The sequence below is a fragment of the Meriones unguiculatus genome, chromosome 6 (assembly GCF_030254825.1).
Source record: "Meriones unguiculatus strain TT.TT164.6M chromosome 6, Bangor_MerUng_6.1, whole genome shotgun sequence".
In the NCBI taxonomy this organism is placed as follows: Eukaryota; Metazoa; Chordata; class Mammalia; order Rodentia; family Muridae; genus Meriones; species Meriones unguiculatus.
In genome coordinates, this window is record NC_083354.1 from 54,155,907 (window position 1) to 54,179,732 (window position 23,826).

At 42.0% G+C, this 23,826-nt stretch overlaps 1 protein-coding gene across 4 annotated transcripts in view; it reads left to right on the forward strand.

Moving 5' to 3' along the window:
• Atp1b3 (ATPase Na+/K+ transporting subunit beta 3) overlaps nt 1-20,484 on the forward strand; it is a 31,864-nt gene extending 11,380 nt beyond the window's left edge. The window contains exons 2-8 of one of the 4 annotated variants that reach the window (XM_060385471.1): nt 5,169-5,248; nt 6,721-6,849; nt 9,539-9,646; nt 13,046-13,230; nt 14,936-14,986; nt 17,642-17,728; nt 19,835-20,484. In XM_060385471.1, the coding sequence (XP_060241454.1) occupies nt 6,783-6,849; nt 9,539-9,646; nt 13,046-13,230; nt 14,936-14,986; nt 17,642-17,728; nt 19,835-20,005 (669 nt within the window). In that variant the 5' untranslated portion in view covers nt 5,169-5,248; nt 6,721-6,782 and the 3' untranslated portion in view covers nt 20,006-20,484. Of the gene's footprint in view, nt 1-5,165; nt 5,264-6,720; nt 6,850-9,538; nt 9,647-13,045; nt 13,231-14,935; nt 14,987-17,641; nt 17,729-19,834 lie in introns of those variants that run through there. The other 3 variants (XM_060385472.1, XM_060385473.1, XM_021648435.2) reach the window with 3 other exon arrangements.
• Nucleotides 20,485-23,826: the final 3,342 nt, after the last annotated feature.

The following is a 23,826-nucleotide window of genomic DNA, read 5'->3' on the forward strand; positions in this document are numbered from 1 at the left end:
TACTATGTCAGTATTTTACAGTGTTTGTCTCGTTTTTATTACATGTGTTTACTCTGTGGGAAGGTGCTTATGTACCAGAATGCCTGTGGAGGTGAGAGGCGAGAGGCGTCGATTCTCTAACTCCACCATACAGGTTTTGGGGATTGACCGTCAGTGGTCAGACTTGGTGGGTGCCTTTTCCCTGCTGGCCTACCCTACCAGTCCTTTTTGTGTGTTGCTTAATGATAGTGGTATTGAACCCAGGGCACACTAAGCAAATGCTTTGCCATTGAGCTATGTCTACAGGCCAGTTTTTTTTTTTTTTTTTTTTTTTAAATGTACTTTAGCTCAATGGTTTTACTTTTATTTTTTTGGTTTTTCAAGACAGGGCTGTGTAGACTTAGCTGTCCTGGAACTCACTCTGTAGACAAGGCTGTCCTCAAACTCACAGAGATCCACCTGCCTCTGCCTCCCTGAACACTGGGACTGAAGGTGTGCCACCACCATACCCAGCTTGCAATGTTTATTTCAAGAGACCATTTTCTAAACTTTTATTGATGTTTGATTCAGTACAGATTAAAGGTTTTCTTGTTTTGTTTTTTGTTTTTTGTTTGTTTGTTTCCAGACAGGGTTTCTCTGTATAACAGCCCCTAGCTGTCCTGGACTCACTTTGAAGATCAGGATGTCCTCAAACTCACAGAGATCCTTCAGCCTCTGCCTTCCTAGTGTTGGAATTAAAGGCAAGTGCTGGGTTATGTATATATTCATATAAATACACAAAGCAAGAAGGACCCACAAAGTCATGGAGGTTCCTAGCTAGCCGTATCGCTTTGTCTCTTCTCTTGAGTTGGGGTTTCATGTAATCCAGCATGCACGAGACCTTAACATCTTTCCCTAGCACTGCAAATCAGTAAATCAAAATGCTAAACAGGACTAAAGGTATAGCTCAGGTACAGTGCTTGCTAGCGCAATAGGGCCCTTGGTTTGATCCCTAACAGTGGGGACAGAGAGCTTACTAAGTATAGAGGTACATATGACCCAGCAGTTCGACTTAAGTGTGTGTGTGTGTGTGTGTGTGTGTGTATATATATATATATATATAGAGAGAGAGAGAGAGAGAGAGAGATCTGAGAGAAATGAAATAGTGATACCCAGCACATTATGAGGGAATATTCTAGCATAGCTTGAATATAGCTTGTAATGGTAGGTCAAAGGTCAGTGAGGCGTATTTCAGTAGAATGGAATAATAGCCACAAAAAAAGGGCAAAGTGTACATGTTTAGATTTAGGTGAACCTGAAAGAAGTTGGTTCTGTTTATGTGACATTTTCAGAAAATAGGTAAATTTATACAAAAAAATGTATGCAGTAGATTAGTGATTGCAGGGGCCTGGTGGAATAGAGGATAAAGAAAGATGAGTGTGGAGGGGCAGGATATATTTTGTTGAAAATATTCTAAAATGAATTATGGTAGAGATTGCATAAATCTGGACATCCTGGAACTACAGAGTATATCTGAATATAAGTGATGAACCATATCCAGTAACATATTTGTTTTAATTTTAGTTTTTTAAACTTTAAAAATTTTTATTGTTTAAAGTCTAATAGCTTGCACAAAACCTCACAAGACCATTGGTCAGCATTCCAGCAGGGTGTACTACAATGAAATGGGGTACATGGGGGAGGAAATGGGTAGGACACAATGCATACAGGTATGAAACTCAGAATAAAAGATTAATAAAAGAATACCTGCCTCTGCCTTAAAAAATATAAAACTATAAGCAATGATTTTTGGTTTGGTTTGGTTTTTTTTGATGCAGGTTTTCTCTGTATAGGCTTGGCTGTCCTGGACTCACTTTGTAGACCAGGCTGGCTCACAGATCCGCCTGCCTCTGCCCCTGTCCTTTTCCCCTCCCTCCTCCCATGTTAGGATTACAGGCATGAACCACCACACCTGGCCAGAATGATTATTTACCAAGTAAAAGTTTCTGGTCACAGAATCATGTGAAGAGAGGCTGTCTTTCGTGTCCTGTGGTAACTAGAACATTTACAAAGTAGTGAATCAAATTACAAGGCTCAAAATGTGCAGAGGGTGTGTGCCCAAGGCTGCTTTTATTTTGGTTTTGTCTTTTTGAGCCTCCACTGCCATACTTGGCAGTCTTCTAGATGCTGGCACCGCAGGCAGTGCATATCCAGGTTTTGATGAGGTTGGTGGTGTATGTTGAAAAACTTGCTTTTATCCCAGTTTTCTGACTTGAGCCTTAAAACCCTGGTATTTTCTGGGAGATAATCTTTGTTATGCTGATGAAGGAATTAAGTTAGGTCCCTGGCTCCAGAATGAAGGCTTGGTTCCTTGAAAGACCACCCAAGTCCTGATAGCTTAGGGACTTCTAGGGGAAGGAAGAAGTAGTAAACAGTCCCACAGTTTAGGATTCACTCAAGCCTCACTAAAAGAGGAGACCCCAGTACAAGCCAGTGGTCCCCAAAGTATGGAACAGATGTGCTGGATGCTTGCCCTAACCCAAGGGACCTGATAGAAACACTGCATCTCTCATGGACCATGGCCTGTGTGTTTCCTTTATGACTCAGAATTCCAAGTACAGCTGTCCTCAGTTCTGAGGGGTTTTCTAAGTGAGGGATGGAAGCTGAGGGCTGAGGAGCAAAGTGCTTGTAAGACAGCAGGAGGCATTCCGGTGGAGGGCCTGATGTCTGGATCCTCTTGGTGGCAGGACTAAATTTACACTTGGAGCTGAGCCAGAGTGGCAGGACGGAACCGGTTTCTCTGTTTCTTTGGTGATACAGGGTAATAAATATTGGCCAGATTTCTTGCTTCTTAGTTGTATAGATAACACATGAACTAGACCTCAAGTAAGCAACTTTTTGGGGGAGTAGATGCAGTTGAAGCCTGTTTGCTCTGAAGTCTCATTGCAGTTCCATTCCAAAAATGTTTCTAGTTGTTGGCCTTTTTCCTCTCTCAGGACTTTTGTTTTTATCTTATCAACTATCAACAGCTAAAAGCATCCCCTAAGTTTGAACCTGAGACCCACATGCTGGATAAGAGGACAGACTTCTAGAAGTTATTCTGCCTGTCACAGATGTGTTTTGATACATGCACACAACAGTAAAAAAGAATGTAAAAACAAGTTCCTTGCCTTTCTGATTTTTCCTTTCTGTAAAATAAACGCTGCTATTAACTTCTTTATGCTGGATGTGAGGGTAGGAGCAGAGGTCAAGACACTAGTACAAGATCATAGTATCCTGTCGAGCCAGGATTAGAGCCAGGTTAGAGTCTCTAGTGAGACCCATGTTTACAGCCACCCCCACCCGCGCCACCCCCCCCCCCCCGGCCTCACTGGCTCTCTCCAGCTAGACCTCTGTTCCAGCTCTGTCTCTTCATCAGGAATAAGGGAGGGGCTGTTTGAAAATTGGGCTTATCAAGAAAATGAATGAAAGATTAGCCTGGTGGTTAAGTACTGGAGGTCCTAGACTCCATTGCCCGTATGACAGGAGAAAAAGGAAAATCAAGAGAGAGTCAGTGGCCATTGAAGAGGGCTAGATTTCTAGTTGTACATACATAGACCCCAGAGTAGAATCAGCAGGCCTTAGAAGGTAGCATTGGGGGGCTACTGTATAGTCAGAGTGACTTTTACAGAGAATGCTGTTCAGTAATAAACGTTACCCTTTCTTTCCTCCTTTTTGGCAGGGCCCTGCTAAGTAACCTTGGTTGTCCTAGAACTCACTCTGTAGGCTGGCCTCCATTCTGTGCCTAGCCTCCTGCTCCAGCCTCCTTGTGCTGAGATGGTAGGTGTGAGTCACTGTGCCTGGCTGTGATAGTTCTCCACAAGCTTGCCTGGTGCCCTTCAAGGGCAGAAGAGGGCACGGTATTTCCTAGAATCTGAGTTAAGGATGTCTGTGAACCACCCATGTAGGTGTTGTGACTTGAACATGGATCTTTTACAGGAGCAACAAGTCTTAACTGCTGAGCTCCATTTCTTCAGAGTGTTTAAGTTCGTTTCTTTTGGTTGTTGAGTGTTGTTGGTGATGGTTTGATTGGTGTTCTTGAGGGAGTATTTTGCTGTGTGTATGTAGTGTTCACATGCAGCCGTGCTTTAGTCTCCTAGGTGTGAACCACTATATTCAACAGGGTTAGTTTCTTCCGTTGGATCATGGCTTAAAATCTCTTGAAGGATTTTAAACCAGTGAGTGTTTCTCAGTAATGTGATATAATAGTTGTTTATTGTTTGCTGCTGTTTTAAGTAGACCAAGCAGAGAGCACTCTGCAAAGGTTCCACAAGGTGCCCATTAACTGATTTAGATGCTCTAGGTAGACCTCCCTCATTGAACTCAGCCCATCTGTAGGCTGAACTGAACCACCACTACAAAGCTGTCCTGAAGTGGGAAGAGCAAGTTACAACTTAAGTTTTTATTTTTCTGCTGTTTTTTTTTTTTTTTTCCCAGAGAAGAGGAGTCTTAGATGGTATTTATAAGAGGTTAGCTTTAATTTTTAAGTGCTAGGTTTGGGTTTTGGCTAATTAGCACTAAAAATAACTCATTGAGTAGAACAAAGTGGGGTGTGGAATGTTTTAAGTCAGTCTCTGTCCTAGGTTGGTTCTGACTGGTGTAGCCAAGGATGACCTTGAATTATAAGCATGGGCCACCATATCGAAAGTATATGGTGCTGGGGCTGGAGCCCAGGGCTTTGTACATGTTAGCCAAGCACTCTGTGGGCTGCTTTATCCCCAGCCCTAATTTATATATGTGTTTTATTAATCCAACTCTTTATGTGAAGTTTTGACACTTATTTTTTATTGTGTAATGATTCTTTAGAAAGTAGCTTTGGATTGTTTGTTCATATTTGTAAGTTTCATGTATACTGTTTTTTTTCTGTAAATTTGAAAATGTAAGAACGTTTTGAGATGATTTTTAAGCACTTTTCTTCCTATGCCTTCTGTTTCATACATGTTTGCTAACAAGCTTCTCTGGCAGCAGTCTAGGCTACGTATTTACTGATTCTGTCAGCTCTGCAGGTGGTTTTATTGTTTCCTGTGAGCACCTAGATCTGAACACCTCACTTTGCTGTCTCTTCTGGCAGCAGTGTGCTGTTTCTTTTCTCCCTGTAGCACATGCGCACCCCATGAGTAAGATTGGTCCTTTTTTTTTCTTCTTCCTTTCTTTTTCTTTTTCTGCAGCAGGACCGCAGTGGGTGGTGGGAAGTGATGCTGCCCGAAGGTGCCATCTGTCTCTCTTCCTTCTGTCCTCTCACTCTATCCTGGTAACTGGGAAAAGGGTAGGATCTAGTCTGAATTAACGGTTAGACTGTCTGTCTCCCTTTGGAGGGTTCCAGGCTTGCAGTTGAGAAAGTGTATCTAGCTTTGGGCATAATCTGTTTTGGGATCTTGTTCTTTGAAAATCAGAAGAAAGTTGTATATCAGCTTGTTGGGGTATGGATGAATAAGTTGGTTCACATCTTCATTATTACGGGAACTCATAAGCCCTGTGAATCTGCCTCTGTGGGAGTCCTCCTCTCAGGGTCCCTGCCTGTCTCTACCAGCATGGGACTCAGGCAGACAGATGTGTTTTTTTTTTTTAAATAAATGTTTATTAATACATGCAGGCCAGAAGAGGGCACCAGATCTCAGTATAGATGGTTGTGAGCCACCATGTGGTTGCTGGGACTTGAACTCAGGACCTCTGGAGGAGCAGTCAGTGCTCTTAACCTCTGAGCCATCTCTCCAGCCCCCGACAGATGTGTTCTTAAGATGGGAGGAAAGCTGATAAGGTCTTACCTCAGTAGAGTTGAATATTCCTTAGGATTTCCTTAGCATCTCGATCACTTTAAAAAACATTTAAATATAAATAAAAGACTTCAACCAAAATCTGACATAAAATTTTGAGGATAGTCATTTCTGATGTTAGAACTTTATATGTATGTGATGAGGGGAAAATACTGATTATTTTTAGTGTTCCCAAAACAAATCATTGGCTGGGGATAGATCCAAGTGTTTCCCAGTTATAGTGGGAGGATTAAGTTTGGGTGTTGAAGTCTGTCACAGGTGCTTTGTGCCTGGCTACAGAGCTGTGCCCTGGAGTGCGATGCTTGCTTCTGCTCTTGTCCTCTTTTCTTTGCATGGTTGCATGAGCCCTTCTACTAAACCAGTGTTTCAAAAATTATTGAATATCATCTTTATGATTTTTTTCTTTTCTGTACAGTTCTTGGTTATTTAAATCAACTCACTCTTTAAAACCTGCATATCAAGACCTTGTCTCAAAAAAGCTAAAAAAAAAAATGAATAAAAATCCAGCTTTAATATGTATAAAGTGTCTGAAATACAGGTATAGTGCAGGATTTTTTTTTTTTTCCAACTTGCCACTTAAACATGTAAGTATGTCTGGGGAGGCTGTTCTACCTAAAATCATCTTAGCTTTAAGGGCATGAACTACTTTTTGGGAGAAACTCTCCCATATGCTGAATTTTTAAAGCTCTGAATTGAACTGAAGTAGGAGTAGTGAAAAGTTCTTTGCTGGAAGGATGGAATGAGAGGAGGGCTCATGGGGTTGGTGGAAGTTGCCTGCCAGAGCACCCCTTGCTTAGGCGACTTAGTGTACTTTTAATATGAGGATACGCGGCTGTGTGCATGGCAAAGCATGCGCTTATAGCCGTGCAGTGAACAGTTGTTTTGCTCTTTAGCCAAAGGTCAGTCCTTGTGTCTCTCCACGTTTCACTTATGTTCTTTTCTTCTGCAGGTCTGATCTTGCTCTTTTACCTAGTTTTTTATGGGTTCTTGGCTGCACTCTTCTCATTCACAATGTGGGTGATGCTCCAGACTCTGAATGATGAGGTTCCGAAATACCGAGACCAGATTCGTAGTCCAGGTAATTGTGTTGAAGCTATCATAGTTTTTAGACAAATTTGGGTTTGTCTTTACCACAGAGCAGTTTTATATCACAGCAGATAAAGAAAGTTAAACTTTCTTCATCTTTGTAATGTGAATGATTTGTTTCATATTTACATGTTAGTTTAAAGATCCTTAAATCATTTACTGGTAAGTCTTGAATCCTTGACAGGAATAACCTGAAGTGAATGTTGGAATTTCAGTGGAGTTTGAGTGGTCTCATGAATACTGTATTGCACTTTTATTCTGCCTTTAGTAAGTTATACTTTTTGGCTCTGGTTTGAAGTATATACCGTTAGTGTTATAAAATAGATGTCTTGTAGTTTTAATTGATGGGTATGAAAGTGATGAAGATATTACATCATTAAAGAATAAAGTCAATGTATTCTTTAAGTTGTTTAAGTCTCTGTTGTCATAAAAATCTGTTATACTAGAGAATATACTTTTAGCAAAACACTCTTACCCAAAATGTTGGTTACATTTTCTGCATCTGATTTTATTCTTTTGAAACAATCTTTGAATGCTAGCTCTGCCTCAGTAGTTGAACATGGCCCTTGGCTTCAAGGTACTGGCAGTGTTTGTTTTGGCAATACTAGAAATCAAATCCAGCCCCACTTAGCAAGTGCTATAGCACTAAGTTAATTCCTACTCTGATCCTAGCCTTTTCAGCAGACTAAATATTTATTAGGAAAAGTGAAAAAAGAACTCCATAAGTAAGAGATAAAAAGATTCTGAGGGAATGAGTACTTGATCTTGGTAACAGTTAGAGAGGGAAAGTAACGCATGGAATTCCCCAAATGTAAAGAAATTTTCTAGAGACAGCAGTAAAGCAGGAAAGTGTCTATCTAGAGGAATAGAATCTGGGTAGCAAGGAGTGGCCAGCAGGTGGGGAAAGTGGGCAGTTGCTCTCCACAGCATTGTCTTCCAGGGACCACTTGGTTGTGTCTGGAATCATTGTTGGTTATTAGAACTTGAGAGGTGCCGTTGCCAGTATAAGCCAGGAATGCTGCTGATCAGGACAGCCCTTCCCAGCAAAATTATCCAGCTTGAGCTGATTATTGCTGAGGCTGAGGGACCCGAGTCTGTATTCTGCTTGTTTGCTGCCTGGACTGCTGAGCTGTATTACCAGCCAAACCACACCAGCTTCCCCAAACTTTTTTTAAAGAATTATTTGTTCTAATTGTTTCTCTTTTTTTTTTCTTTTTGCATCATTTCTTTTGTTTACACCTAATATGCTTTTTTGCCCTCTGCCTATACTAATTTAAAGGTTTTTTTATATAATTTATTTAATTTTTATTTTATGTGCATTAGCGTGAGGGTGTCAGATGCTGTGGAACTGGCATTACAGACAGTTGTGAGCTGCCATGTGGGTGCTGGGAATTGAACCTGGATCCTTTGGAAGAGCAGGCAGTGCTCTTAACCACTGGGCCATCTCTCCAGCCCTTAAAGTTCATTTTTTTGCCATCTAAGTTGTACATGACTTTGTTACTATCAACCATAGTCTGATCTACTTCAGAAATGCTAAGCTGTTTGTAATTGTATAAGACATCTAAACAGTAAAGTGTGTTCAAAATTGAGCTATATAAAACTGTCAGTTGTACTATAGTTCTGTAATTATAATTAACTATATAAACACATGTGTATTTAGCACAGCGCTTTTAGATATGGGAAATGTTTAAAGTTAGAAGCCAGATTATTCTTTGTAGGCAAGTATGTTTGCCTTTTCTTTGCTCTACATGCATGAGCATCAACTCCATGATATGAAATCATTACTGATTATATCCCACTGTGGTTTATAAGAAACATACTTGAGTGCTGGAGCAAAGCTTATTGAAGGAAGATTATTTACTTTAGGGTTCAAAATGGAAGGAAACTCTTTAACTGAAAAAAGTAGACTGCCTTTTGTATGTTTCCATAGAGCTGTATTTTGAAGGAAGGGCTTAGACTGAGCAGGTGGGCACCTTTCTAGTGGCTCAGACCTGTAGTCTTAGTATTCTGTTATGTTCAAGTTTTTTTGATTTTTGTTTTTGTTGCTTAATCCGTAGCAGCAAACATAGAAACAACAACAAAACTCTAAAATAGTATTTGGAGTTTAGAAAGTTCAAAGTAGGAGCCAGAGAGATATCTCAATGCTAAGAGAGCTCACTGTGTAAACACGAGGACCTGAGTTCCTAATGTCCTAGCAGAAGCCAAGCATTGCCACTTGTGCTGGTAATTCCAGTGAGGTGGGTGAAAGCAAGAAGGTACAGGCTTGTTAACCGCCAGCTCAGCAGAAAAGCTGCCAGCTCCAGACTCACTGAGAGACCCCCAGGTCAAGGATAAGGTGGAAACTGATAAAGTAGGGATAGACACCTGATAGCCACTGGTATGCGATTGTGTGTGTACATGTGTGTGCGTGCACACACACACAGCTCAGGGTAAAATAGTGTATCTTAAAGTAAGTAGTGATGGTTATAATTAACTGAAAATAACCAAATTTAGAGTCTGTTTCTAACTTGATATTGTCTAACTAGTCCTAAAGATTTGAGTTCTGTTAGGTGTCTTTCGTAATTAGATCCAAATACAGAATTGTTGATAATAGCATAACTGTGGACACATGGCCCTTTAGGAATAAGGGTAAGGAAAGAGGTACATTTCTTCCATTAATAACTCTTCCTATCTCTTTTTAGGACTAATGGTTTTTCCAAAACCACTGACTGCCTTGGAATATACATACAGTATGTCTGAGCCAAGTACTTATAAACATTTCATTGAAGACCTGACGCAGTTTCTGAAGCGTAAGTGTGCTGCTCTGGAAGAGGGGGAGCTTGTGCTGAGTGCGGAGCCCAGCGCCACACTGGGTCTACCTTCAGAGTTTGTCTTACACTTTGTCTTTCCCCTTTCAAACACAGACAGGTGGGAGGATCTGCAGATGGACTCACTGTTAATTATCAGAATAAAGCCAAGTCTGTGTCATATAAAACAGTGCCCCTGAGTGTCAGATGCTTTTCTGCTCTGGGACTGAGCATGGTCCTCAGATGCTGGGCAAGCACTCTGCCACTGCCTGCACCACAGCCCATTACAGGATTCTCTTGTATCTGGGATAGTACTTAAGTAAGGATAACATAGTTATAGTTCTGAAATTGGCCTGTGTCAAGTTTTAATGTATTCATCTGTTTAAGAGCCATCAATATGTAATGTGTTTTAATGAGCAATATAGCTCACATCCTCCTTGTTCTGGCTGGTTTAATCATTCATATGAATAATGTTAACAATAAAATGAATAAATATTAAGAGCTTTGGTTTACCTGCTTTGATCACCTTGTCCCCTTCTCGGCTGTAATATTCTTCTCTAGATGCCAAGGCCATTGAACAAGCTTTCCCAGCACCACCATCTGTCTTCCTAGCTTGCTTGTTCAGGTTTCTTCCAAATTCTGTGCTAGTGCTCTTGCTGTTTGCTGATGGTTTTACTGATCTCAGCCTCTTTCCTCGTGTTCTTCCTCATCTGTTTATTAACATGATTTTTCACTTCATTTTTACTTATACGGGCACTCTATAAAACTCCTTGTCTTTAAATCTGCCAGTTACTTGTGGCAGAGCCCTGCTCTGGATAAAAGCACCTAATTCCTGGATTAGGCTCCTTCTCTGACCCCGTTCAGAGCAGCCCCAGGGGAGACAGGACTGGGTGGTTAGCACCGCCTGCCTCAGGTGAGCATGCTTCACTGCCTGCTGGCCCATTGCCTTTCCCTGATGACTCTGAAGGTATGCGTGCTAGCCTTTGCTCAAGCCTCTGACATTTTTCCTTCCCCCTTAACCATCTATAACATAGTATCTTGCTTCAAACTCAGTCTGTCCAGGGCTGGAGAGATGGCTCAGCAGTTAAGAGCACTGACTGCTCTTCCAGAGGTCCTGAGTTCAATTCTCAGCAACCACATGGTGGCGCCTAACCAGCTACAATGAGATCTGGTGCCCTCTTTTGGTGTGTTGTGAAAACAGAGTATTCAAATACATAAAAATAAATAAAATGTTAAAAAAGAAAAGAAAGGCTGACTTAGAGAACTTCCAATCTAGTGCTATGTTAGAAGGGAGTGTGCTGAGGGGGGAACACAGCAGAGAAAGGGCAGGGAAGGCTTCTCTTTAACTTGCTCTGTAGACCAGGGTGGCCTCAGAGATCTGGCTGCCTCTGCCTTTGAGTGCTGGCATTAAAGGTGTGTGCTGCCACCACCTGGCTGGGCCGTTTGTTTTTGAAAGAGTGAGGGAAGTGGGAAGGAGCCACAGAAGTGTCTAAAGTCAATGCATTCAAGGTTCATGGGGGTGCGGGGGCTGGAGAGTGGACACAGTGAGTCAGGAAGTAACAGGAGATACAGCGATCAGGGCTCTTTATCTCATTAAGGCTCTAAAATTAAAATGCTTTTTTGGCTTTCGTTCTTAAAACTGGTTTTTCTGAGAGGTGTTGGCATCTCGGCTTTGGGCTCTTCGGTTATCTTGAGCATTTCATACTCAGCTCAGCTGTTTGCATATTCTCCAATACCGCTCTGTGTTGTATCTTGTGTTTCTCACATTTTTTCCTTACACTTAAATAGTAAACTCTCTGGGTACTTTCTGCACCATTTTCTCCCCTTGGAGTTCTGTTCTTATTTTGAATTTGTATTACTTTTTTCTCCTTCTAGTCAGGAGTATGGTGCATGCCTGTGGCAGCTAGAGATCTTGCAGGAGCAGCTCTCCCTCATCATGGCAGTTCTAGGGGTTGCACTCAGAGTGGCCGCTGGCAGAGCTGCTTTACCTGCTAAGCCCTCTCACTTGTACTGGCTTTGTTTTAAATACTCAGCTGTCATTGTTGATTCCTAGGAATTCCCTTTTTGTGCATAAAAAACAAAATATCTGGCTTCAACTTTTGTTTTCCTCCAGGTAGATTCTAAATTGAAAGTTTTATTTTCTTAAAGTTACTGTTTTTCTTTAGTATCATTCTTACTTCAAGCTTTCCCTAGGTGTATGGGACTCTGGTTACCTAGGGACGGCACTGCCCACAGTATAGGCCCTTCCAGATCAATTAGCAGTTAATAAAATACCTCACAGGCATACTCATAAGCCAGTTTGATAGAGGCAATTCTGCAGTTGGTCTCCCTCTTCTTTGGTTCCTAGAGATGACAATGTAGCTTAGCTATCACTCTTTCTAACTTTTTATCATCAAAATATCAAAAACAAAACAAACAGTCCTCACCTCGTGTCCTTCTGAAAGTATTCCCTTTGAAATGTTTCTGTTTGGGTTGAATTAGATGGCCTTTTTACGGTGCCAGTTATATCCACACACCAATAGCTATCACTGGTTATTTTCATAGTATATTTTAATTCTGAGTAGCTTTCACTAGACTGGGCTCACTGAGGAAGGGGCCCATCAGATCTCTTCTTCATGCCGCTGAACGTCAATAGCTCAGCTGGCACAGAAGGACACTGTATTCTGTACCTGTAGTTCTCCTTTTTCCTTTCTGGTTTCTAAATATTTTACATCTTTGTGATTCATATGTATTACTTACCTCTGTCTGCTCAGCACACCTATTTTAGCTGGCATTGGGAGTTTCACTTTCTAGGTCACTTTACTCTCTTTTTTTTTTTTTTCCCTCCATAGCACAAATACTTTCATAATGTAAATATAGTCATACCTTGTGACTACTTTGCCTGGTATAAAATCTTTTGGTGGAGCATCATGGTTCTTTTGACAGCCCTTATCCTCAATTCTTAAACCAGATTTACAAAATTTACATGTCCAACTTCTGCCTTCCTTTATCATACCGGCCACCATAAGTCACACATTCCCCAGTAGAGTCCCCTTATCATAATCTGTTAAACAGTTTCCTTCCATGTTCCTGCAGTGGTCAATGTTTTCCCCCCTAGACTGCCCCCTAGGGCTTATAGTAGCAGCATGCCCCCCTGCACATCCTTGCCGTGGCCTCTGAAGGTAGGCACATACAGTGGTGTCTGCTGGGTCAGGAGTTGTGAGTGGAGCGAGGCACAGATTACAGCTCTGTAATCCAGCTTGGACACTCTTGGAAACAGGAAGCTTTAGAGTAACTGTTACCTGGTAATTCACTTTGCTGTTTTTGTCTTTGAAAAGTACTTGTTTAGTGAGAATTACTTGACTTGTTTCCTGTGTGTGGTATCTTTTCTTGCCTGATCTGGTACACATGTTTTCTTTTTAGCATATTCTGTAGATGAACAGAAGAATCTCACGAACTGTCCTGACGGAACACTTTTTGAGCAGAAGGGTCCAAATTATAATGCATGTCAGTTCCCAGTTTCCTTGCTTCAAGAATGTAGTGGTGTGCATGATGCTGATTTTGGCTATTCCAAAGGACAACCTTGTGTTCTTGTGAAAATGAACAGAGTACGTACTTACTTTACCTTTGCTGTTGCTGTTTCTGACATTATATGAACATACAGAGCAGCTATAACACCCACAACTAATCCTTAGATTATTTTGCTTGAGTAAATGCTTAAATGTCATCTCATTGGGATAATTTACTTAAAAGACCAGCAGTACTAGTTAATGCTTGGGGAAAATGAGTATGGCAAAAAGGTTCATATTTTAATTATAAATTATATGTAATTTTCTAAATCATACTAATGCTGTAGTGGTATATATATTAAGTAATGGGAATATAAATAAACCCACATACTAATGAGCACAATACAGTGTTGTAGTTACAGCCAATGCTAATGGATGTTTTAATAAGACATAACTAAGAATTAAGGCCAAAAAAGTAAGCCAGAAGGAATGTAGGGCTTAATCTGTGCCATAAGGTGAGTTATACATTCACTTTAATGGGAATGTCTTCAGTAGCATTGGCCTGCAAGATCTGTCCTCACTGTATCTGCTATAGCTGAAAATCTACTTCTGTTCAAAGGACCATCTTCTGGATTTATTAGAAATGCCCTTTGCTGGAGAGATGGCTCAGCAGTTAAGATCACTGGCTGCTCTTCCAGGGGACTGGGATTCAATTCCCAGCACCTGTATGGCAGCTCACACCTTGTCTGTAACTCTTAGTTCCAGGGCTTCTGACAAACTCCCACAAACATCCCACGCAGGCAAAATAACAACGAACAGAAAATAAAAAATAAATTATAGTAAAAATAGAAATGGCCTCTGGATAATGGGAATTGGAGATCGTGCTTGCTTTATAGGCTGGCTTTGTGGGCTAACAGGGTAGCATCAGATCCAGCTGGCAGGATTTTCATTAGTGTGCTGCTAGAGCTGTTATGAGTGGAGGACAAGGCACTGCTGTCCACATCACTCTGTAAACGTCAACAACCTCACTTTTGGAGGTCTGTACATCTGCAACCCTTTGCCCAGAACAGCATTTGGATTCAAAATGCAAAACAATGACAACAACAAAGTAAAGCTTAGAAGATAGGCTGGTGATAAAGGCACTGGCCACCATTCTGAACTGAGCTTGATCTAAGACCACATGGTGGAAAAAAAGAACCAAATTATACAGTTTGTCCTCCCATCTTCCACATATATTCCCCTATGCATGCATGCATGCACACAATAGATAGGTAGGTAGGTAGGTAGGTAGATGGATGCAAAAAATAATTTTTAAGTAGTTAGGTGACTGCAAACATAAAGGTAGATCCAAAGGCTGTGGTAACAGCTCAGATTTAGTGTTACCTAGTACAGTCAAGGCCCTGGCTTTGGTCCTAGCACCATAAGAAAACTAGTGTGGGGGAAAAATAATTTATGATTCTTCTCAGTATGTGCTCAGGGTGAGAGAGAGCTGTGAACGTATTTTCATAGTGAATATTTTATTATAGGTAAGTGTGCTGGAGCATGCCTATGACCCCAGCATTTGGGAGCCAGAGACAGGAGCATCCACAAGGCTAGCCTGGGCTGTAGTAGGACCCTTTCTCAAAACAAGCACAAACATACTAGTTTATTATGATCTTTAATTTAAGGGTTTGTTGTTCTTTAATTTAAGGGTCTGTACTTGCAGAGTAGTGTTAACCTCAGCTGCTGTGTCCCCAGCAACAGAAGAGGAGGTTCCATTGCATTCATATATGCTGACTGACTGATCCATGTTTCTTAACCTTAGATAATCGAGTTAATTCCAAAAGGACTTCCACAGATAGTATGTGACACAAAGGTTAGTACTCAAATCATTGAACCTTTCATGTTTCTTAAATACTTAAAATGCTATGCTTTTTAGGATGATCTTGTCATTCCTAATGTCATTAAAAAAGGACAGTTTCTGTTTGTTTTGCACATGCTTGTTTCACATATACTTGTTTCAGTCTTAGGATGTATGTTTTTCTAGTTCAGAAATGAAGTTGACATTACAACCCCAGAGATCCTGTTCTATATCAGGAATTTTTCTTTCAAATCTAAAAATAGTTGTGCTTACTGTCAGTGTCACTTGAGAATTAATGAAATATGCTATTTTTCCTTAAAATAGAGGCAGTCTTTTTCGTTCCTATTCCTTTCCCACCTAGAGTGCTGTGCGTTTTCATCCTCTATCTTCTGTTTGCTTTCCATGCTGCAGACACAACAAGACATATGTGTAAACGATGGGTAAGAGTCCTCAAGAGGGGCTGGAGAGATGGCTCAGCAGTTAAGAGCACTGGCTGCTCTTCAGAGGACCCAGGCCCAATTCCCAGCACACACATGGCAGCTCACAACTGTCTGCAACGCCAGTTCCAAGGGATCTGACACCTTATATACATACATACATACATACATATAGGCAAAAACACTGATGCATATAAAATAAGTAAATTTTTTAAAAGTTCTAAAGAGAGACAATTAAGGGCCCAGGGGGTCCTGCAGAGACTGATACTAAGGACCATGCATGGAAAGGACTTAGATCCCCTGTTCTATGGAAGCCCATTGGCTACTCTGTTTCCAAGTGGGTGCCCTAGTAAGGGGAACAGGTACTGTCTCTGACATGAACTCATTGGAAGTCTCTCTGATCACCTCTCCCTGGGGGCGGGGTGGGAGGCTGCAGCCTTTCCAGGCCACAGAGGAAGATGATGCAGCTAGCATTGATGAGGCTAAGGTCAGATAGAGGGGGAGGAGGTCCTCCCCTATCAGGGGACTAGGGAAAGGGCGTAGAGGGAGAAGAGGAATGGTGGGTGGGACTGGGAGGAGGCTCTGGTGGGGGCTACAGCGGGGATACAAAGTGAATAAATTGTAATAAATATATAAATTAAATTAAATTTTTTAAAAAAAGAAATAATTAAGCCCTACATTTGTCATTGTGGTAGATACTAGCATTTATCTCTAATTGTAAGGCAGAACAAGCCACCTGAATTTTTAAAGTTGAGGAGAAATCATAATTCCTTAAGTCAGAGATGACTTTTTTAGTTGGGCAGAAACTTTGCTCTCCAAAATCATTGTGTCTCAGAATCACTTAGGTTTGTTGGTCCCCCAATCTTACAGTGCCTGCCTTAGTAGGTCTTGGGGAGAATCCAGAATTTGTACTCCCAACTGTGAGCTGCTGCTTTGGAGAAGCAGCTCTTTGTTTGTTTTTGAGACAGGGTTTCTTTGTGTAGCCCTTACTCTCTTGGACTTCGAGACCAGGCACACCTCGAACGCACAGGAATCCCTCTGTCTCTGCATCCCTGGGATTAAAGGCATGTGCTACCACTCCTGGCTGGAGAAGCCTTTTAAATTGTAAGATTATTAGCCAGTGGTTAGCATTGAAGTGAACAGAGTGTAGCCTCTCTGTAGGTGGGTGTGTACATGTACAGTAGAGACAGTCACTTCCTCCTGATCCACACTCAAGCCTGCAAGAAACCTATACAGAAAACCAGAATCTTCAGTTGAGCATGGTGTGACATGCCTGTAACATCTGTACTCAGGAGGATGAGACAGGAGAATTAGAGTTTGAAGCTAGCTGGAGCTACTTAGTAAGATGCTGCCTTAGGCAGGGTGTGTGTGTGATCTCCCAGCACTTGCGAGATCAAGGCAGGCAAATCAATGAGGCCAGCCCAGTCTACATAGTGAGATCCTGTCTCAAAAGGAATTTGGTTTAAAATAAAACTATGCATGTCCCATGTAAGCAGAAGGGGTTCTGTTTGTTTGATATTAGTTACTTATGTGTGGACACTTGTTCAGTAGCACATGTATGAGACTGGAGGACTGTATGGTTCTGAGGATCAAACTCCAGTTGTCAGCCTTGGCATCGAGCAGCTTTACCCACTGAGCCATTCTCATCTGCCTGCTAGCTGAAATTTTCTTGATTTAAATTCTACAAATCTACTTCTCAGCTCTTAACATGAAAGCACAGTGTTGTTTGTCACATTAGCATCACATTTAAAATAAGAAAGGCTCAACCACAGCAAAATCTGTTGATGTGTTAAATGCAGAAAAACACTCATCAGTGGCTTTGCATAGATGGAGTAATCGTTTATAGGCAGTGGAACCAACTAAAACTGAAGAGACTTCTAGAAGGTATCGGGAGATGAAAGAAGAACCAGGGTAGTTTATGACCAAGCATTTAAGTATGTGATATTTGTAATCAAGATGAGCAGCCAGGTATGGTAGTACATGCCTGAAATCCTAACACTTGGAAGGTTGATGTGGACAGATTGCCACAGCTTCAAGACAAGGTTGGGCTGCATGGTGACACCTGTTTCAACAGCGACAAGCCGTTCTCAGAAACACTTGTCATTATTGTGGCTGACAGGCCTAGTCGCCGTCTCTTCAGTTTCATCCTAACTGATAACTGTCAGTAATTGTAAACCTAGTTTGAAAAATCTTTACTGTGGCCTAAAGGGATTCCTTTTGCTTTCAACTCTAGGATGCAAACGTAGCAAATATATCAACTTATCCTGATGATGGAGTTATAGACTTAAAGTATTTTCCGTATTATGGGAAAAAACGGCACGTAAGTATTTAGAGTCCTCTTTTAGGAAGCTGCCTGCATTGAGGTAGCCCATGAACGGTAGGTGCGCTCTCTGCTGTCATTTCTTCATCATCCACACTGTCTGGTGGGGTTTTAACAAATGGGGAGGAAGAGTGGAGATGACCTGTTTCCAGAATACTGGTTTTGCTCTTGTTTGGAAAATAGTATATACTCTTTACTGGCCAGATGTGAAAGCTCATTTAAACCTAACAATATTTTGTGATTTTAAGCTTTTGAAGTATATGTATATAAAAGCATTTTATAAAGTTTGTGTTTTTGTTTGTTTGTTTGCGAGGCAGAGTTTCTTTGTGTGTCCTTGGCTGCCCTGGACTCGCTTATGGACCAGGCTGGCCTTACCCTCAGAGATCCACCTGCTTCTGCCTCCTAAAATACTGGGATTACAGGCGTGCACCACTGTACCCTGCTGTTTTGTCATATTTTAAAACTTATTTTGAAATTATTCCTGATACAAATGGCTAGAATAATGTTTTATGAAAGCACATTACCAGATACTGTATCTCATTCATGGTCTTAGTTAGGGTTTCATTGCTATGAAGAGACACCGACCACAGCAACTCTTAGAAAGGAAAACACTTAATTGGGGCTTCCTTACAGTTTCAGAAGTTTAGTTCATTATCAGCATGGCAGCATCAGGCAGACATGATGCTGGAGAAGGAGCTGAGAGTTCTACACTTGAACAGCAGGCAGGAGAAGGGTGTGAGGCACACTGGGTGGAGCTTAAACATAGGACACCTCAAGGCCCACCCCCACAGTGGCGCACTTTCTCCAACAAGGCTACACCTCCTTGCTTCCCTTCCCATGGGCCAAGCCTTTAAACACGAGTCTATGGGGACCATCTGTTCAAACCACCTCAGCCATCTATAGATTTTTTTCACTCATACTTGTAAATTAGTCCCTGATGATGCCTTTATTCTAAAGCATACAGTATGTGTTTCTTAGAGACACGGGTTCTAATATCCCCATATGCTATCAGTAGAAGTTAACACTGACACTGACCCCTTATCTACTCTAGACATTCTTGAAATCTTATCCACTTGTCCCAGCAGTCTGTGGTCTGGGAAAACTGCTTAGTCCCTCTGTTTTGTGTTTCTGTTGTGCTTTAGAATGAGGCTGGGACTTTTAGGGGAGCGGGCTGGATAGGAGTTTGTATATATGGTGCAGTTGTTTGGTTTGGGAATTGTTTTTTCATGATTAAATTCATTTGTGTCCTTTTGGAGGAGAGAATGTGTTCTTAAAGTTGCATAGGAAGGCCGTTACTGTCTGGGTCCATTGTCAGGTGTTGACCACAGTCTCTTGAGATGGTCAGCCAGGCTTCCATATTGTAAAGTTACAATTTTTGTTGTTCATCAGTAAATCTGAGGAAAATATAAAGTCAGATGGTTTATGTGATGGCTTTTTTATAAAGTTGAGCATTTGTTTTTCTTGCCAGTGTCAGTTAGTGGTCAGATTGTTCCTACATACTGGCCACAGCAACCATAAGCAGTGCTGTACGTAACCCGGGCATACCATGTAAAGGATGTGTGCGAGAGAGATAATCAGAACGGTTGAGCTTACCGAGTCTTGTCACATGTAGTAATTTAGCTCATAGCAAATATACATCATCTTTAAGCGTATATGGAATAGTTGGAATTTCATAAAAATGCATTTTTAAGTGGAATGTTTTAACCGATACCTTAGGATTGAAATAGAACTATGCTGTAACTTTAAAATAGGCCTACACTGCAGGGGGAGTGGAAACATTAAACAACTGAGAAGGAAGTGGGAAGTTGCATTCAGAGGATGAGTCAAACGGTGCAGCCACCAAACAGGATGCCCCTCAAAGCCAGCTACGGGAAGAGCCATAGCAAGAAGGGAGGCAAAGAACATAAAACAGTTGGCTGTTCACAGACTTAATTTTACAAAGGGAATCAGGTATCGTGGGGCTGATTCTTGGAAGCTGAGGCAGGAGGCTTGAAAAATGTGAAATCAGCCTGGGCTACAAATTGAAACAAAAAGTTGAAACTGAGTTCCTAAGTGTAGGTGAAATTAACAAGAATTGGAACTGATGTTTGTCCCTCCATTTGCCAGGTTGGGTACCGACAGCCTCTGGTTGCCGTCCAGGTCATCTTTGATTCTAGTGCTACCAAGAAAGAAGTAACAGTTGAGTGCAAAATTGAAGGAACAGAGAACCTAAAAAACAAGGACGAACGTGACAAGTTTCTGGGACGAGTTATGTTCAAAGTCACAGCACGTGCCTAGGAGTAGAGCGTCTCCACAGAATAAATGTTGTGCTGTCTCCATTTTGTATCAGCTGGACCTGCCGTTCTAGGATTATGAGGCCACCTTGGAGGAGGAGGTGGTGTGGTCCACACACTGGGGTGACATCATAACGTGCTTCCAGATCATAGTGTTGAGTGTTCTGACGTAACTCCTGCTTCCTGTGCTGCCCTTTGGACCAGTGTCCGGTCACAGATAGGGACCAGTGAGCTCCCGACCCCAAACATGCAGAGTTGGGGGGAGGGCTCACCTGTGTGTAATTGCCAAATGTCTAAAGCTTTCTGTGCTGTGCTGTGTAAATATTTTATGGATTTAACACTGGTAACTGTCATATTTTGATGCCAACAAAGTTTAGGGATAAAATGGTACCTTACCAACATCAAGTGACTATAGCTGCAAGAAATGTGTGAGAAGTTCTGTATGTGAGGAGGAAAAACAAAATAAAAGTGGATTTGAAAGTATTAGCTCTGGTTCTCTGGTGTGAGTGTGTGCACGTGTGTGTGTTTTAAATTATTTTTTACATGCTGAATTAGACTGTGGGTCTTTTTTTATTGAGAGGACAAGCTTTCTGTTGTATATTTTTAAAATACTAATGGGGTGATTTTGAGTGATGAATTCGTCTTCCACATTTGGTTATCTTAGACCATAAATGAAATAGCATTTTTAAGTTAGGTGAATGTGCACCAAGTTGTTTTTCGTTTTTGTTTTTGTTTTGGCTTTTGTTTTTTGAATGAAATTAAATTCCCAAGACATAAATTGTATAGTTTTAAAATGTCTTGTTAACCGCTTTTACTTAGCAGACTGAACCCTAATAAAAATATGAATGTGAAATACAAAAACTTCAAACTGATTGAAAACTTGGAACACATGATGGAGTCTTCTTTCACATCTTAGCTGGCCCCCTGGACTGTCCTGTGGGCTTAGATGAACTCTTGCTAGGCCCGTCATAACTGGAGCTCCCTTCTCTCGGTACTGAGCAAACTCTTCTCTTTGGCCTGTGAGTTCCGTCTGTTTTGTTGTTTTTAGGCGTGCGTGTCTAATAGCATGCATGTATGTGCACCACCTCAGTGCCTGGTGAGTGGAGGCCGGAAGAAAAGCCGTGAATCCCCCTGGGACTGGAGTTGCAAGATGGTTGTGAGCTGCCATGTGGGTGCTTGGAATTGAACCTAGGTCCTCTGGAAGAACAGCCTGTGCTCTTAACCGCTGAGCTGTCTTCCACAGCTTTTCAAAATAAGAGTTGTTTTATCATGGTTGGTGCAGAGCCACATTCCAAGGTTTTCTGTGATTTACAAACCAGGCCAGTGGGACAGAACCCAGTTGGCTGTTGGGAAAAAGCAGCCTTAGAAAAGAATTACATTGCCTTGCAAGCCAGATGCAGCCATTGTGCTTTGGAGGTGGGTGTGTGCTACTCTGGGAAGATGCTCTGCTCATTGATTCCCAAGTCAGTGACAATGGTGTCCACCTTTCCATGACAACAGAACTTGGTGATCTTGCCAAACCCAAAGCAAACCTTTTCTGGACTTGGGTTTTTCCTTCGTGCTTTTCATGTCTTGGCCTTGCTACGTGGTTTCAGATGGCCATTGTTTCAGTCTCTTTATTTCTGTAAAGAGACACCATGACCAAGGCAACTGTCATAAGAGAAAGCATTTAATTGGAGCTAGTTGAGGTTTAGTCCATTATGGTGCTGGCCAGTATGGGCAGCATACAGGCAGGCACTGAAGCAGTAGATTGAGAGCCACATCCTGGCCACCGGGTAGAAGACAGACTCTGGGCGTGGCATGGGCTTTGGAAACCTCAACGCCTACCCCTAGTGACACATTTCCTCTAACAAGGCCACACCTAATCCTCTCAGTGCCACTCCCTGGTGACCTAAGCATTCAAATACATGAGCCTTCGGAGCCACTATTCAGACCACCACAGCCATCCTGCCTTAACTTCCCAATTCATGTTAAGAATGTAAAGTAACAATGGGAGATTATAGTTCTGTATAGCATGACACACACCTGTAATCCATGTGGGAAACTAGTTCTCTTGAGTTCCCTGCCATCCTGGTCTATGGAGTCTCCAAAAAGATTGCAGGTCTGCAAGAGAAAGGGCAGGTCCTTAGCAGCTGTCAGCTTTGGCACACATGCCATTTCTGTTTGATTAAATTTGTCTATGTGGATTTTTAAAAAGCTTAAAAGGTCTGCAAATGTAGGTTAGTGTTTGCCTATTATGTATGAGGCACTCGATTCAGTACCACAAGGTGGTTCACAACTCCAGAGACCCGATGCCCTCTTCTGTCCTCCGTTGACAGCAGCACACAGGCAGAACATCTATTCACATAAAGTTAAAATGTTTAAGGCAGAAGAAATTTGCAACTCATAGCAAGAATGATGTCATCCAGAGCGAGGTGGATTTTGAAGAACAGTTACATAGAGCTCCCTAAACTTACTGTGGTGTTTTTTTTGTTGTTGTTGTGTTTTTGTTTTTTTTTGGTTTTTTGTTTTGTTTTTGTTTTGTTTTTTTGGTTTCTTAAATCTGCTCCAGTTTTTTGGACTTAGCCCAGGCCTTCAGTTGACCTCAGCTCTGCTGGTTCTGTTTTTTTCTTCCCCCATCTGCTGAAGTTAGGAGTGCCCACTCAGTGTGAAGCATTCAGAGGGGATGGATACAGCCTTAAACCTGAAAGGAACAGGACAGAGTCTAGGAGTTAGCACGGTTACACAGAGGGCAGTGCTGTGCAGGGGGCGCAGGACTAGGTCATTACAAGTCTCCCTCTGGAACTTTTGCGGAAATGGTGCTTTGTTGCGAGGAGGAGCGATTAATTAGGATCTGGGTCCGAGTCCTTTATGTAATGAGTTGGATTTTAGAGGAGGCTGGTTGGGTCTGTTTCAGCGGATAATGAGTTGGAATGGAGGGAGCCATGGATCAGTTGGCATCTTCCAGCATTTCCTCAGAACCTAGGATACACACACAGCTGTCTGTGCGTGTCACTCCCTGGCATGTTTGGAGTGTCTCTCCAGGAGCCGCCCCTACAGGCCCTTCACTCAGACCACAGTTGGAATAATTGCACCTTGGTAACTGAGTCTAGCACTTGCCTGACTGTATAGTAAATGGAGAAAGTTTGATGTCAGTTATTTTGCTGAATCACAGTGTTTTGAACCAGTGCGCAGTACTCCTAACTAAGGAAGGATTGGCGGTACTTTTAAAAACAGTTCCAAGCTGTTTTCTGTTTGGGACTGGGAGCTGGAAAGTTTGGTTTCGCTTTCAAGTCCCTGCAGTTCTGTCTGCCTTTGAATACTTGGGCTCCTGGGCTGTTTCTTGGAGTTTTCTGCTGACTGGCACCTGTGTGCGTAGTCCTATCCAGAAGGCTCTTCTAGAGAAATCTGCTAGAAGCTGCTGTCAATAGGTAGTCTCCCTCGGGTGTTTGGAGGTGAGATGAGATCCACTGCTTTTGCCTCCTGCAAAGGTCCTAGCGTAGCCAAGCTGCCTGGCACTGAAGGGGAAGCCACCTCAGATTTAGATCGCAGTTCAAACAGTGCATGTCAGCTTCCACTTTAAACAAGAATAGAGAATTGGCTTTGAATCCTGTTCACATTTGCTTGTTTAGAAATCTTGGGCAGATTGCTTAGCTGCTGGGCTACGGTTATCTTGAAAGTAGTCGTTGAGAGCATCTTCCTGCAAACCGGCTGTTCTGCTGCTGAGATGGAGCATTTATTTGTCACTCAGAGAGGGGAGTGGGTGGGAAAAGCAGAAGCTAGAAGCTTTTTTTTCTAGCTAGACCCTCGAAAATGTTTGGCTGCCGGGAGGGAGCCACACATAGT